The following is a 14,028-nucleotide window of genomic DNA, read 5'->3' as shown; positions in this document are numbered from 1 at the left end:
CTTGCAAGCCATAAGGAGGAAGAAGAAAGTGATAGGGAAAATGACAGGGAGGTACATGTGGGATCTCTTCAACTGTTGAACGGGATGTAAGCTCCGACAAAATCCCAAGGGAAGGGGTTACTCTTTGTGGAAGTTACTCTTTGTGGAGATAGCAATAGGAGGGAAGACCACCAGGGCAATGGTGGATACGGGTGCTTCCCACAACTTCATCTCCAGCGAGGAAGCAAAAAAGTTGGAGTTGCAGATAATTAAAGGAGGTGGTCCCATTAAAGTCGTCAACTCAGCAGACATGTCAATCGATGGAATGTCTAAGGGAGTCAAGACTAGCATTGGGGCATGGTCAGGTACTCTAGACTTTTCTGTCATTCCTTGAATGATTACAAAGTTGTCCTGAGAATGAACTTCTTGGAGCAAGCAAGAGCATTCTCAATGTCATTTCCCAATAGTCTATGCATCACGGAAGGGAGTCAAGCTTGCTCAGTACCGATAATAAGGTTAAGCAAGCAATGGTCCAAAACGCTATCGACAAACCAGCTCAAGGATGGCATTGCAAGAGACAAGGGGGGCAACTTGGTTATCCTTCATAATACTAATAAAAGAGAAAAGACCCATGGAGTTGGGATGCCAAGGAAAGTGGTGGAAGTTTCTAACAAACTACCACCAAGAAAGAAGAAAGATGGATTAACAAAATTGGAGGCAAGGGATAAGCTACCAGCCAGGAAGACTTGTTGCATGACACCCCTCTCCAATAACACCATGGAGCAACCAAAGTTTGTCAAGTCTGGAGGCAAACCAAGGAGGCAGGTTCGAAGGTGCAGGGGAAGCCGCAATGAGGACATTGCGGGTTTAAGTGGAGGAGAGTGTCACACCCCGCCATCTTCAAGGAAATGGCAAGACAAGCTTGGTTTTTAAATGCTGAAGGAAACGCCGGACCGCCGGACTCCTCCCGCGATCTACGTGTAATAGAAATCAGGAAATATGGTTTTTAAAAACTCCCTTCAAACGCGAGAAACAAACAGTGAGCTGCCTCAAACGGGCCTATAGATGGGAATGTTAATAGTAGAATTCAATTTGAATTCAATAGAATTCAATTTGGTTGGTTGAAGTGGAGGAATGTTTCGGGCCTTTTGTGTGATAGAAAAGTACCGCTTAGACTGAAAGAAAAATTTTATAAGACGGTTGTGAGACCTACAATGCTTTATGGTGTTGAATGTTGGTCGTTAAAAGAGAAGTATAATACTAAGTTAATTGTTGCCAAGATGAGAATGATTAGGTGGATGAGTGGCTTTACACTTGGTGACAAAATCCGAATTGAATATATCCGTAATAGGGTTGGTGTAGCTCCTGTGACGGACAAAATTAGAGAAAGTCGTATTAGATGGTTTGGTCACATTAAGCTTCGGCTATCTGATGATCCGATTAGGAGAGTAGGTGTTTTAGGTTCGACTTATGTTAAGAAAGGCGGAGGGAGACCTAGGAAGACTTGGGCTTATTGTATAAAAAATGATCTTAATTTATTAGAACTAAATGAAAATATGACACTAAATAGGACGCAATGGAGAAAAATGACTCATACAACCGAACCCACGTAGTGGGATTAAGGCTTTGTTGTTGTTATAGTACATGCATTGAACTATTTAAAGCAACTCTGTAGAACGGATCTTCAATATGAAAAAAAAATGCAATCAAACTCCAAACAAATAAAGGAAACAGTTACAGAAATAGAAGTGAAACCATACCACTAACAAATGAAATGAGGATATTGTGCATCGCAAGTATACCTGCTTAGTTATATCATCTTTCTTCTCTTCCATAAACCACAAGACCACTTCTCTCCCAGCTGCCTCCGAAAGCTTCCTTTCCAATTTCGGCATCACCTCTTCAATGGGTTTCCTCAAATTACCCACAAAAATTCCCCCATCACCAAATCTCCTCACATCCACAGCAAAGAATGTGTCATACCCAAAACAATTCTTCAACTACAAGACAAACATTAAGCAACAAAGACAGACCAAATTCTATAAATTTACTATATGAAGACTAATTGATTCAATGTCATGTTTATAAAAGCTCAACTTCATAGAGGCAAAAAATGTATCACCTTGTTGAGATCCAATGCCTTGAAAGCCTCCTCCGCTTTTTCCAGCCTCTCCTTCTCCCTAGCCAAGCTATACCTTGCCGCCTTCTTGAAGAAGCCGACTATGGGGTTGCTCTCTGTTTCCTGGTCGAGTTCTCGGAGCTTCCTGTCAGCTCTCTTCTTCTCAAGCCTGATTGCCGCCTCGATAGATGGGTTGCCCATAAACTTCTTGAACTCTTCATCAGTCTTCCAGTCTAACTCCTGCTGCTTCTTCTGTTCTTCATTTTCCTCGCTTCCTCCGCCGCCGCGAGGATCAGACCCTCCCTCCTCCTTTTCATCCGAAACCACCGCAACGGATGAAGGGGGCTTGGACAGCTCCTCTTGATCTTGGGCGGAGAACTTTATAGGGTTTCTGAGATGGAGTCTGAGGGATGGGGGAAATGGAAAAAGGCGGGGTCTTCGCGGTAAAGGTTGGAGCTTTGGGTGGAAGGATGTCGGAGAGAGGGGGTTTGGTAGGGGGAGGAAGGAGAGGGAAGCCATAGAAGTTGAACTTGAAGCCTATTGATGATGGAATGGAAGGCGGAAGGTTTCATTTTCATTGGTTGTGGGAAAAAGATGGACGGAAGAACTAGATGGGTCTGGAATGAGAGGAGTTGCTGACTTGTACAAAATATGTGGATCGGTGGGCCAATTCTAATCTAATATTTCATGACGTGGCCCAATCGGCGGCAGATCTTGTTTCTTGCATGTCATATTGGCTGAATATTATTGCATGTCATCAGCCTTAAATTTTTTGTTAAAAAGTCATCAGCCTGGCCCTTGCGTACATACATCTCAATTGAGCGAGCCTATGAAAAATAAATGTTGAAGTTGTTTAAGAAACTTTATAATCATTTTTCTTACGAAGATTTACATACAAACATCTCAATTCTTATGTATTTATCTAGCACTTAAAGTTCATGTATATCCTCCTTTATTCTTTCTATATCTGTCCATCAAACCTCTCAATAAATATATAGCTTCCATAGTAGATTTGCCCGACATAAATCCAAATTAATTATGAGAAATTTTTCTAATATGACTTAACCTATGTTCAATTACCCTCTCCTATAATTTTAAAGTATGACACATCAATTTAATTCATCTATAATTTGCACACTTTTGTGCATCCGTTTTATTCTTAAAATTGGGACCAAAATACTCTTTCTCTGTCCCTTAGGCATCAATTTATCTTTTAAAATAACATTAAAGAGTTTAGTAAATCAGAAAGCTCACAAATCTACTAAATATTTACACATTTTAATTGAGATATCATCAAGTCCTACAGAATTTTCCACCCTTAGTTTTCTTGAAAGCCCCTTCAATTTCTCTTTTACTGATGCGACGGTAATAATAAAATATTTCATCATTATTAATTATATTAACATGACTAGGTTGATTGTAATTTCAGAAACGTCAATAAAAAATTTATTAAAATAACTAACCCACTTATGTTGAATATCATCTTCTAAGAAAAACACTTTTTGATTTTCATCTTTAATACACTTTACTTAGGGTCCGTTTGGGGCAGCTTATAAGTGCGGGCGGCGTTTTCAAAACGCCGTCATACCGTTTGGTTCACGCTTTTCGCCAGCTTATCCGAAACTGCATTTGGGTTTTTACACTAAACGCAGGCCGCGGGCCGGCCCCGGGGCGCGGGTAGCAGAATAAGGAGCTTATCCTGAAACGCACAAACTGCCCCAAACGGAGTTTGTGCCACAAACGGACACTTAGTTAAATCTTTACTTTTCTTTTCTCTTTGTTTGACTAGTTCATACATGTAAATTTCACTTTTTTTAGTAGCTAATCTATTATAAAAAACAATAAAAATAGAATTTTTATTATCACAAATTATTTACATTTAAACTAATTTTTATAACATAATTAAAAAAAAAAACAAAAAATTTCTTATGCAAACTCATCAATTAATAATTATTTCATGGTTTATCCAAGATTAATGGAGATTGCAAAATTTTATAAAAAACATTTAAAATTTTTTAACATTCATATGAAACATTAATGTTAATGCCCAATTTTAGATGAAAATGTGTTACATTTATGCATTATTTATATGTAACATGGTACTTTGTGAGGGAATAATTAAGATCAACAACTTTTTATTTTCCGTATGTTATGATCCTAAAACTTGTTAACAACCATGCCAAATTAGACTTATAAGATACATTATAATAAATTGACCTACAGCATGTTATAATGGTGCGTATGTTAGTAAAAACTCCATAAAATTGGTCATTATTTTTCTTGATTTCAAAGTTTCATTATTTATTATATTTCCATCTAAGAGTTTATATATATATGAGACCACCTAAAGAAATGTGGAAGACCCAAGCGAGTAAGTTTGATCATTAAAGTCATCAAAATAGGAACAGTAATAGAGAATGCTAAGAGAAAAAAGGCAAATCCAACTTTGTTACATCAATAATTTTTCATCTCCTAATCAGCCTTTCATATAAAGTCATTCAGTCTAATCCAAAATTGGCTTCAGACAACTTCATGAGAAATCCACCTCTCAAACATAGCACCGCATTCAACAGGCCTTTTACCTGGCGCCACATGGCTCCCACCCTGCAACCAAAATAAGCTCATATAAACTATATAGAATGCATATAAATTCCATTTCAGAAGAATAGACCAAGTAACTTAACAGAATTCCATACCTTCACTGTTGCAAATGTTAAGTTATTTGAGAACATCACAGTATACCTGAGAATCCAATAATGAGGTCAGTTTGAGGGTTAGGCAAATCAAAATTCATGTAACATTCATGTATGGTTTGGAGAAAAGTGTCAAAATGTTCACTGATTCTTCGCAAGGAGTCATTTTAGTCCCAGAGTTTATAAAAGTGTCTGGCCAATATTAAAAGTCCGGCGTCGAATTTAGCCACTATTTTATATAAAAGTGCCTATTTTATATAAAAGTCCTTAAGATTATATGGGTATAAATATATAAAAGTCCCTAAGATTATATGGGCATTAATAGTCCCCCGTGAGAACTATTTTGGCCACTATTAAAAGTCCGGGGTCGAATTTAGCACTTTTACAAAAGTTGAGACTGAAATGGTCTTAATGTTAGTAGTCTGGGGGCTATTTTGACACTTTACTTCATATAGTTTTGAATTATTCTAACCCTGCAACTTGGCCGTTCACATGCCAAGATCTCCATGGAGCCAAAATTGTGAAGCCAAGCGACTTCATCCACTCCAATGTGCCCAAGAATGGGATTCTCAAATCATGATCTCCACTGTTTGAAAGACAATGTTTTGGAGATCATCATTAGTTACAAATACAAAACTAGATTTGTAACTTTATAGCTAATTGCACGCTGGGGTAATTACTTGTACACCAAAGCTCTATAGCCCTTACTAATTAGATTATAGTGATAAGGTATAGAGGTAGGGATACTGCGTATGTAAGATGTATTCACATTGGAGTCACAGCGGTGCCATCGTCCCCGAGTTCCCTATCAATAAAATATTCCATTGATGTGCATCATTTAAGTTCTTCACAAAAGCTCAAAGGCAAACTCAAAGGTCCTGCAAACAGACCTCTTTGATCTGCAGGGCCTTTCTAACTAGATGGTTGTTTGCCCAGTAATTTGCAAGAAGATCGCCATTCTGCATGGTATATTATTACATATTAGATTATATACATCTTCTAAGAATTTGGCTTTTTTTTTATTGAATATCAACTTAGCTATGCAACTAGTATCTGGAATCGAAGGTTGGGCCAGGGACTGCGCAGAGTTCTCCTCCAGAGATCTACCGGCTCCAACAATTTCTTCTAGACTTGAAGGTTCATCAGAGCACTTGGGATCCAGTATGCTGTATATATTAATTTCTGAAAGGTACTGAGGGCATTTTGGCAAGAGATCAGCATATTCTTTTAATGAATAAAGCATATGATTCAAGAAAGTCTGACTCACATCATTAAAAACATTGAGATGTGCAGCACACGCAGCATTCTGAGGCTTTACGTAGTCTTCTCCTACACAACCCTTCGTAATGAGCTGACAAAGAGAACAATAAAATTAATCATGCAGCAATGTATGAAAAAAATATGAAAAAAAACTAAGGTGATTGTTAAAAATAGTTAATAGTCTTTAAATTAGAGATAATTTGAAATAAAAAGTTTGGAAAGCAGCACCTTGTAGATTTCCTTCGGAATGATTCCAAGTCCATAAGCATGTGGTACTTGAGAATTTTTATCAACTTTATCACCCGTTATTGCATTGCCAACTAAGTAACCCTGAAACCATTCCAAGAAAAAGGAACTTAAAAATTAGCAGACAGCTCTAGCTTTCACTTAGCTAAAGAAGAAAAAACAATTTATTTTCATGTTTGAAAGACATAATATAACCTTGATATTGACTAGTGGCTGCGGACCACCTTCATTTCCTTTGACATTTATCATATATGGTTTACAATTTCCTTTTCAAAAATAAAAAGAGATTTTGTAATTATAGAAAGGCTACATGCACGTCAGAAAATTTCTTACCTTCAACTATCTCATGAGCAACAAGTGTAGCCATCTTTCCACCATATGATTCACCCCCCATGTAGAAAGGATTCGAAAGGAAATGCGGATGATCAAGAAACCACTACATAATTTAAATAATCTAAATGAATAATTTATAGATTTAAACATCTATTAAAGCATATCCGTACCTTTTTGAGAAACCCATATATTAGTTTTTTCGCATGCACGTCATCAGTGAAATAATCTTTATGATTTCGTGAGTACGAAAATCCTGTGCCAATAGGCCAATCCAGAAAGATCATGCTTGCAAGCTGAAAATCAGAATCATCTTATGAGACAAACTGATAGCATCAGCACATACAAGAGGGCAGAACTCTGTTGGTGCTAATTTTTGCACCTTAGTCCAAGCATAAGGATTGGCAACTATGGTTGGCAGTTTGCCATCAAAATCATCAGCCTTAAATCTAAGAGGGCCTGCACAAAAATACTTTAAGATGAAGCTAACAATCTTCATTTAAGAATAATCTTTTTAAGGAATTCTAAACAATACAACATTATTGAAAAAAAAAAAAGAAGTCAAACATTCCAGAGATGGCAATGACTTTGGAATGAGGTAGGAAGGCATGACCCCAAATCCCAACACTAGGATCAAAGAATGAAATTTATGCTATCTCGTTAATACTTTGATGCTAACTTGTAGCAATACCAAACCATATATGACAAATCTTGCTTAAGAAGTGTTTCGTGCTAAAAAATTCAAGACAGTCGAGTGAAAAATTAATATTTAGCACTACATGAAGATCCAATATTCACACAGATATAAGTGATACAGAATAACATAATTTTTACATGAAAAACCAAAAAAAGGAAAAAACCAGGGAGCTTGTCAGGATCCACTATATATTTGAAGTCACATAGTTCTAGTCTTAGCAATTTCTTTAGCGGAATTTCTTAAAAAACAAGTATGTGGATGAACCCAAACTCAAAACGAATCCAACTCCCATTGGTTCAACATGAACTCATTTTAGTCTTTAATTCATTTAATTGAAGTTAAGTTGACCATAGTTAAATCATAAAAAAATCAGACATAGAACCAAACTCTTTTATAGAATCCTTAGACCCTATGAATCAAACTCACCCCAAATCCTTAGGATTCATCATATGAAACATATGACTTCTGCTTGACTGACCCTTGAGTCAAGTGGCTTGGTTGACCAAGTTTGACTAAGTTAATAGTGACCCTATTGGATCCAATAAATAAATCAAACCTCTATATTCAAGTATTTTGTTCATGATGAACTAACTAGCTTGTAAGTCATTAAGAACCATACTTGAATATAATTTAAACCCCAGGCTAACCTAACTTGACCTGACTCTGTAGACTATCATAGGACATCTTTGAAATTCAAATAAGATCAATCAAATTACAACATATCCCTGAAAAGATTCACCTTTGCTATATAAACCAAAATACAAATCAATTGTACTTAATCTGAACACTTGATATAGTTAACCCAAACATGACCCATTAAGATGATATCGAGTCAAACTCATCTAAAAATTACATAAATCCAAATAAAATCAAATCAAATGAAACATAAAACCACTTTGAACTCAATTCAATTAATTTGAACTTGAATCAAAATCACTGAACCTTAGTTTTGTTAAATGGGCTGACTTCACCCAACATAACTTATTAAGGGATGGTCGAGTTAAAGTTCAGTTATATCAAAATGAATTCAAATCAAATTTACTCAAAGCTTGATCAAATAATCACTTAAATCAATTTTAATTCAAATAAATCAACATTGAAACTATTGAACAATACTTGGAGCCCCATTATTGACTCAAGTAAACCACTTAGAGTTAAAGTTACTTAAAATACAATAAATTGCATTCAAATCTACTCCAACTTTTCTTAGGCCTCAAGCAAACCATTAAAGGTGACTCAAACACAATTAAAATTGGTTCAACCTGAATCAATTCAAGGCAAGAAAACAAGTGTATATAATTTCATTAATTCTTTGATTGGCTCAATCAAATAAAAATTAATGCATAAGAAAGCCTCATTAAATATCATTTAAACAAAGCCAACCCTACTTGAAGTTCGTTCAACTCAAACCAATTAATGGGTTTAGCCAACTCAACTCAAGGCTCAGCTCAAAGTAGAACCTAATCAAAGCTTTGAAACTTATTTGAATACCTATCTAAAACAAAACTAAATCTTTCTTATGTTCACCTAACATTCTAATTATTTAATAAAACACTTTTAAACACTAATTATGATTATTATCTGTATAAAAGTATTCAAACATTTTATAAAGAAAGTATTATAAATAATATTACATATATATGCGTAAATGTTTAGACATATACCCTAGTCATCGCTTGTTGTTGGTGCCATTATCACCTTATGCAATATTCAATAATAATAATAATAAAATTATTGGATACCAAACATAATTTTATTTGATATTAAAATAAAACTGAAAAATTAGAGAGTGACTCAAAAGGCCCCTAAATTATTGTTGCTCAATTCAACCTCATTTCCATTATAGGATATTATTTTTTGTCATGTTGCACACTGTTGGAAGATTTCCTTACCCTTTTCTTAATATTTGAGACCTCCAGTTCAAACTTTAATTAATAATTTGTATTTTCTCTACACCTCAGAACAATGAAGCATAGACTTCCCAAGGAATGGCATCACAATTCTTCTCAGTGACATTGCATGTATCATTCTAAGCATGTAATCACTTTCCTATTATACCACCTAATTTAAAATATTACATAAACACCAACTCTAACAAAGATTTCACCTCCCCCCAGTTCATAACCTTAAATAGAATTGTTAACTCTATTAAAAGAACCACATTTAAGCCCTCTTAATAATGAAAATAAGCCTCATCAGTCATCACAACCCTCTTGATATAAATGGCAGGAGTTAGCCCTATGCCAGCCTTTGCATAAAGATTATATCCGTTACGGAACCCTGGGCATCCATATTACAATAGAAGCAACAGAGAATTGTTAGGATTTAACAAAGCAGGATGGTAAATCCTGCAAATACAACTATAGCATGTCTTGAAAGGATAAAAACCTGATACTATTTGACACAACAACACTTAAATTCTGTAAAATATTATTAAATGTTTGCAATTTCCAAAACTTATAAGTGATGGGATTCAAAAACCATTCGATATAACCAAAAACAAAACTGAAATTGGATTTATCCATGGAGTAAAATTAAAAATCCCAAAATTTTTTTGGCAGAACTCAGGTCAAACAACGGTACTAAATTTAAAAATTTAGAGTGGTAAATGAGTAACAAAAAACCGATAAAGAACAAAAAGAAGTAGGAAGCAGAGCAAACCCATGTCCAAAGCCAACCCGTTGAAACCAGAGCATCCAGGGCCTCCAATGAGCCATAGAAGAAGAGGGTCCTCGTTAGGGTTTCTCTCCGACTCCACAAAGTAGTAAAAGAGCTCAGCTCCGGTCTCTTCATCCATTGTTACATATCTTTTCACCCAAAAAAGAAAAGTGAAGCAAGGAAATAGACTAATCAAATGGCAAAGGAAAGAGATGGAACAGTGCAGATGAGATGCCCACCCAGTCTCCAACCGAAAAGGAAGTTCCCCATTGAAGCCTGGTAGATGAGAAATGTTCACTGCGACGAGATAGTATGGCCATAGAGAGTAGAAGAGGAGGAAGAACAGCTTCAGCTCAGCAGCAGTCATGTTAGAAAAAGAGAAGGTGTGCGCTCGCTCTGAAAATGGAGTAAAGGGGGTGAAGGGGAGAATAGAAGTATTTTACCTATAAATTCCCTTTAAATTTATTTATTTAATTATTTTTACCAAAGAAAAGAAAAATAATATAATACGCTTCTTAATATATGAATATATATATTGTATTATATCTATTTATATTATCCAGTATTTTAAAATAAAGGAGCATTTACCTACATCAAATTTAATTGTTATTTATTTACATATGAAATATCTAAATTTTTATTTTTATTTTTTTAACACTCAAGTCATTCATTTCATATGAAAAATATTATTATATTAACTTTGAAAAAATAAAATACACATTTTCTTGCAAATAAAATGAAATAAATGGCATAATTAAAGCTTAGGGGTTGGATATGTAAAGAAATTGAAATTATGGGGAATATATGTAAATTTGTTGAATAAAACAGTAAGTTTAAGGCTAAAGCAAATATACCGCCATTTCAGACCATTTTATATACATATATTTTTAGCAATTCGACTTTTACATCGATTAAATATTAAGATTCATAAAAATTACATCAAGAGAGCTGTAGTAATTAGAAAATTGTAAATCAAGAGTTTAATAAATTCATGCTCTAATTAAAAAATTAAATAAATATAAATATTTATAAATATTTTTTTGCAAATAAATAAAAATTTTAAAAATAAACAGAAAATTAAAGTTATTATTAAGAAAATTTACATACATGCCACCCCGTTTTTATTTATATAAATATCTAACATCTTGTTGAAATTCAAAATTGTCCGAGAGACACTCCTGAGAGATACACAGAGAGAGAGAGAGAGAGAGAGAGAGAGAGAGAGAGAGCTAGAACAACAATAGCACAATAATAAACAGTAAATTTGAGTAAGCTTTGTACAAGAAATGGAGCCCTTTTTTTTTTATAAAATGAGGGTTTGCACAAAATTACATGTTATACCCCTAGCGTACATAGGTATGATGGAGGTATTTTAGTTTATAAATAAATGTGACCCTAGAGGCTTCACGTATATGGCCGACAAATGACTGAGGATGGGTGACCATTTGCTGAGGACCGGTGTCTTCTGCTTTAGAGCTGAATGGTTCGCTTCTTATCTGAGTTGAAGGGTGTTCGATTAGTCTGTATGGATAAATTCAGGTAGATTCTTTATGGAATAATCTATTTTTATCAATCTGACAGGTAAGAATTGGCCTGCTGAGCGGACGGTCCCAGGTCGTCTTCGGTTGGTCTCATGGGGCCACATCATCTCTTCCGTCCGGTGAGATATCTTTGAGATATACACAGACACTTTTCTTATGTGCACATCTAAAGCTTGATATTTATATCTATAAAATTTTGTTAAATTAAATTTATGCATAAAAAATGTGTATTTTAATTTTAAAAAGTTAGTAATAGAGTTATTTTTTTAGCTAATGTTAAAGATTTGAATAGTATGCATGTAAATATTATAGTCTAGATGTTAGATATGTAAATATATAAAAATTATGTGGTATATGTGTAAATGTACCTTGTCATTACTAATTTGAGCCTGCTGGGTGAGTAGATTCCTGTCGTTTAGCAAATAAAAATTTAAAATGAATAGCAGATACCTACTCCGAAATGCCTGCGACTCGTTTTAAACGTTACGATATAACAAGTTTAAAAAAAATGACTTATTTTAAAGTTCAAAATATTATTTTCCGAATTATATAGATAACTTTTTTTATTTTTTTTTTTTTTTTTGCTGAGGAATTAAAAGTGATAGGGAATAGAGCATTTTTTACATAAAAATTTCAGAAAAGAAATTGAAATAACTTATCATAAAGGTGAAAATTACACAAATATGTGCTTCTCCTTGAATGCGTGTTAGAAGATACGTGGTGGCAGAGTAATAAATTATCATCTTAGCATTGCACGAGAATTCATCACAAACTCAGAAGAAAGAAAGCAACCAATAGTGAAATAGAAGTTTTTATGTAGAAAACTTGTAAAGAGAAAAAATCACGGGATTTGACCCAATTAAGTTGATTCACTATAAACTAAAAAAACAATCTCATGTCCCATAGGCAGAAAATGATTACACGGTCTTTTAAATTTCAACGTTGACGTGTGGATAAACATATGGAAAGGAACGGGTGGCAACTGATATCGGTAGGTGGCGGCCGGCAAACGATAATCGATAGTGGTCGGCGGTAGTTGACGACGGCGATGATCTACAGCGATTGACGACAGGAATGATACCGAACTTCAGTTTCTTCTCAAAGCTTCAAGCTCTTTCTCAAGCCTCAAGCCTCAAGTTGTTCCCCCTCATGAGAGAGTTTGGGCCTTATTTATAGAGTTTAGCGTGTAATTAATGTAGAAATAAGAACCACTTTGATTAGACGGCTCAGACGACTTCCCTCAATCTAATGTGTGTCAAAAGGATGATTATCTCAAATAGAAATATCTCAATGCTTTCATAGCTCACGCCAAGCCATAAGACTAGAGAGTGAGTATCTCACAATCTCATATGAGTTGCAAGATTTATGAAATAACAGTGTCGTCTCAATATGATCCCCACTATAATTTAGGATCTAACTGGGCCATATAGGTAGAGGGTCAATATCACAAACGGGCGGCGTTGTGTCAGCAATAGGGGGCATAAGGGATGACATCAACATGGTATCAAAGAGAATAGAATAGACTCAAAAGGGGTTTACCAACAAAGAGGTAAAAAAAATCGCTAATCGGGTTAAGTTAGTCGCGTCAGGATTCATGGATGTACCATCCGGAGCTATTAGGATCCTAAGTTTACCTAATTGAGAAGGTAGTCGACTCAACTTAACCTAAGACCCCTTGTCAGAAACTCATGTGTTGTGTCATCTAAGGAGTCCTTGGTAGCCTTAAGGTCAAAGGAAAGAAAACTCTAAGCCTTGTGACTCTCTATAAGTAAAATTGGTAGAAATAGGACTTATACCCGCCGAGAAAGCAGCAATGATGCCTTTGTAAAGAAGGGAAAAGAGCAGTCCAGCTACAAAACTGAAAACACTCCCACAAAGGTTTTACACAATGTCTAGGTCGAGAGCCTCAAGCTGACGGTGCTAGACAACCACTGAAACAAAAACAAAAAAAAAAACTTGGTCAATCAGGTTAAATAAGCACGAGAATTTCTCTTCAGGACATAAAAATATGATAATGTTATCTAAATAAGTTATAATGTGAATGCCCTATTAGGAATGACTTGAGTGATATTCATGTTCTGAAAGTTATTTTAAAAGTGGCCCGAAGGCCATGCAAGAAAGTAAAAACAGAAAGTAAATGCTCATTTTAAAATGATACAATTTTACTTCTAAAATGATCAAAGAAAATATTTTTTTAGTAGGAATTTTGTAGAAATGAAATATTTTAATCCTAGTGAGCCTAAATTATCTCCAATGAGCTTCCCATACAAACTACTTTCATAAGAAAGAGAGACTTTTAACATTCAACACAAAAATAAATGTATAATAGTTGTTAACTTCATCAAGAAATGAAATTTACTTCTGACTTGTATTTATAATAGTATTTTGTTAAATTTATTGCCACAACTCACAATAAATAACATTTCATTATGCTTTAGATTCTTATTCGACGAACTTATCCAATTATATCATGGAAAACCTAATATATATATATATATATATATA

The 14,028-nt window shown here is 34.7% G+C and overlaps 2 protein-coding genes across 4 annotated transcripts in view; both read right to left on the bottom strand.

The window, feature by feature from the left end:
• The window catches only part of LOC110032009 (probable zinc metallopeptidase EGY3, chloroplastic), a 9,781-nt gene extending 7,090 nt beyond the window's left edge, over positions 1-2,691 (bottom strand). The window contains exons 1-2 of the mRNA XM_020735506.1: positions 2,102-2,691; positions 1,782-1,979 (exon numbers count right to left, since the gene is read on the bottom strand). Coding sequence (XP_020591165.1) covers positions 1,782-1,979; positions 2,102-2,617 — 714 coding nt within the window. The 5' untranslated portion in view covers positions 2,618-2,691. The remainder of the gene's footprint in view (positions 1-1,781; positions 1,980-2,101) is intronic.
• Positions 2,692-4,451: 1,760 nt separating this feature from the next.
• On the bottom strand, positions 4,452-10,383 carry LOC110032010 (serine carboxypeptidase-like 14). 3 transcript variants are annotated; one of them, XM_020735508.1, is made up of 14 exons: positions 10,222-10,383; positions 9,986-10,131; positions 7,010-7,086; positions 6,801-6,923; positions 6,631-6,733; positions 6,493-6,530; positions 6,280-6,381; positions 6,059-6,142; positions 5,831-5,983; positions 5,682-5,750; positions 5,472-5,596; positions 5,264-5,377; positions 4,795-4,840; positions 4,452-4,702 (listed from the first exon to the last, which is right to left on the bottom strand). In XM_020735508.1, the coding sequence occupies exons 1-14, from the start codon at positions 10,347-10,349 to the stop codon at positions 4,619-4,621; spliced, it is 1,392 nt and encodes a 463-aa protein (XP_020591167.1). In that variant the 5' UTR covers positions 10,350-10,383; the 3' UTR covers positions 4,452-4,618. The 3 variants fall into 3 exon arrangements, with proteins under 3 accessions (XP_020591167.1, XP_020591169.1, XP_020591168.1); XM_020735510.1 differs by lacking the exon at positions 5,264-5,377 and having other exon boundaries at positions 4,621-4,702; positions 5,561-5,596; XM_020735509.1 differs by lacking the exons at positions 4,452-4,702; positions 4,795-4,840 and having other exon boundaries at positions 5,270-5,377; positions 5,500-5,596.
• Positions 10,384-14,028: the final 3,645 nt, after the last annotated feature.

This window comes from Phalaenopsis equestris, unplaced genomic scaffold (genome assembly GCF_001263595.1).
Source record: "Phalaenopsis equestris unplaced genomic scaffold, ASM126359v1 Scaffold000873, whole genome shotgun sequence".
Taxonomy (NCBI): Eukaryota; Viridiplantae; Streptophyta; class Magnoliopsida; order Asparagales; family Orchidaceae; genus Phalaenopsis; species Phalaenopsis equestris.
The sequence above is the reverse complement of the archived record's forward strand: the minus strand, read 5'-3'. Positions and strand labels throughout refer to the sequence as shown.

Bases quoted from the DNA above. Each gene is read 5' to 3' on its own strand.
- LOC110032010 (XM_020735508.1), bottom strand. From the start codon at position 10,349: ATGACTGCTGCTGAGCTGAAGCTGTTCTTCCTCCTCTTCTACTCTCTA. The intron at 10,132-10,221 runs GTGGGCATCTCA...TTGGGTGAAAAG, and splicing joins CCTTTTCGGTTGGAGACTGG to ATATGTAACAATGGATGAAG. The intron at 4,703-4,794 runs GTATGGAATTCT...TTTTGGTTGCAG, and splicing joins TAACATTTGCAACAGTGAAG to GGTGGGAGCCATGTGGCGCC.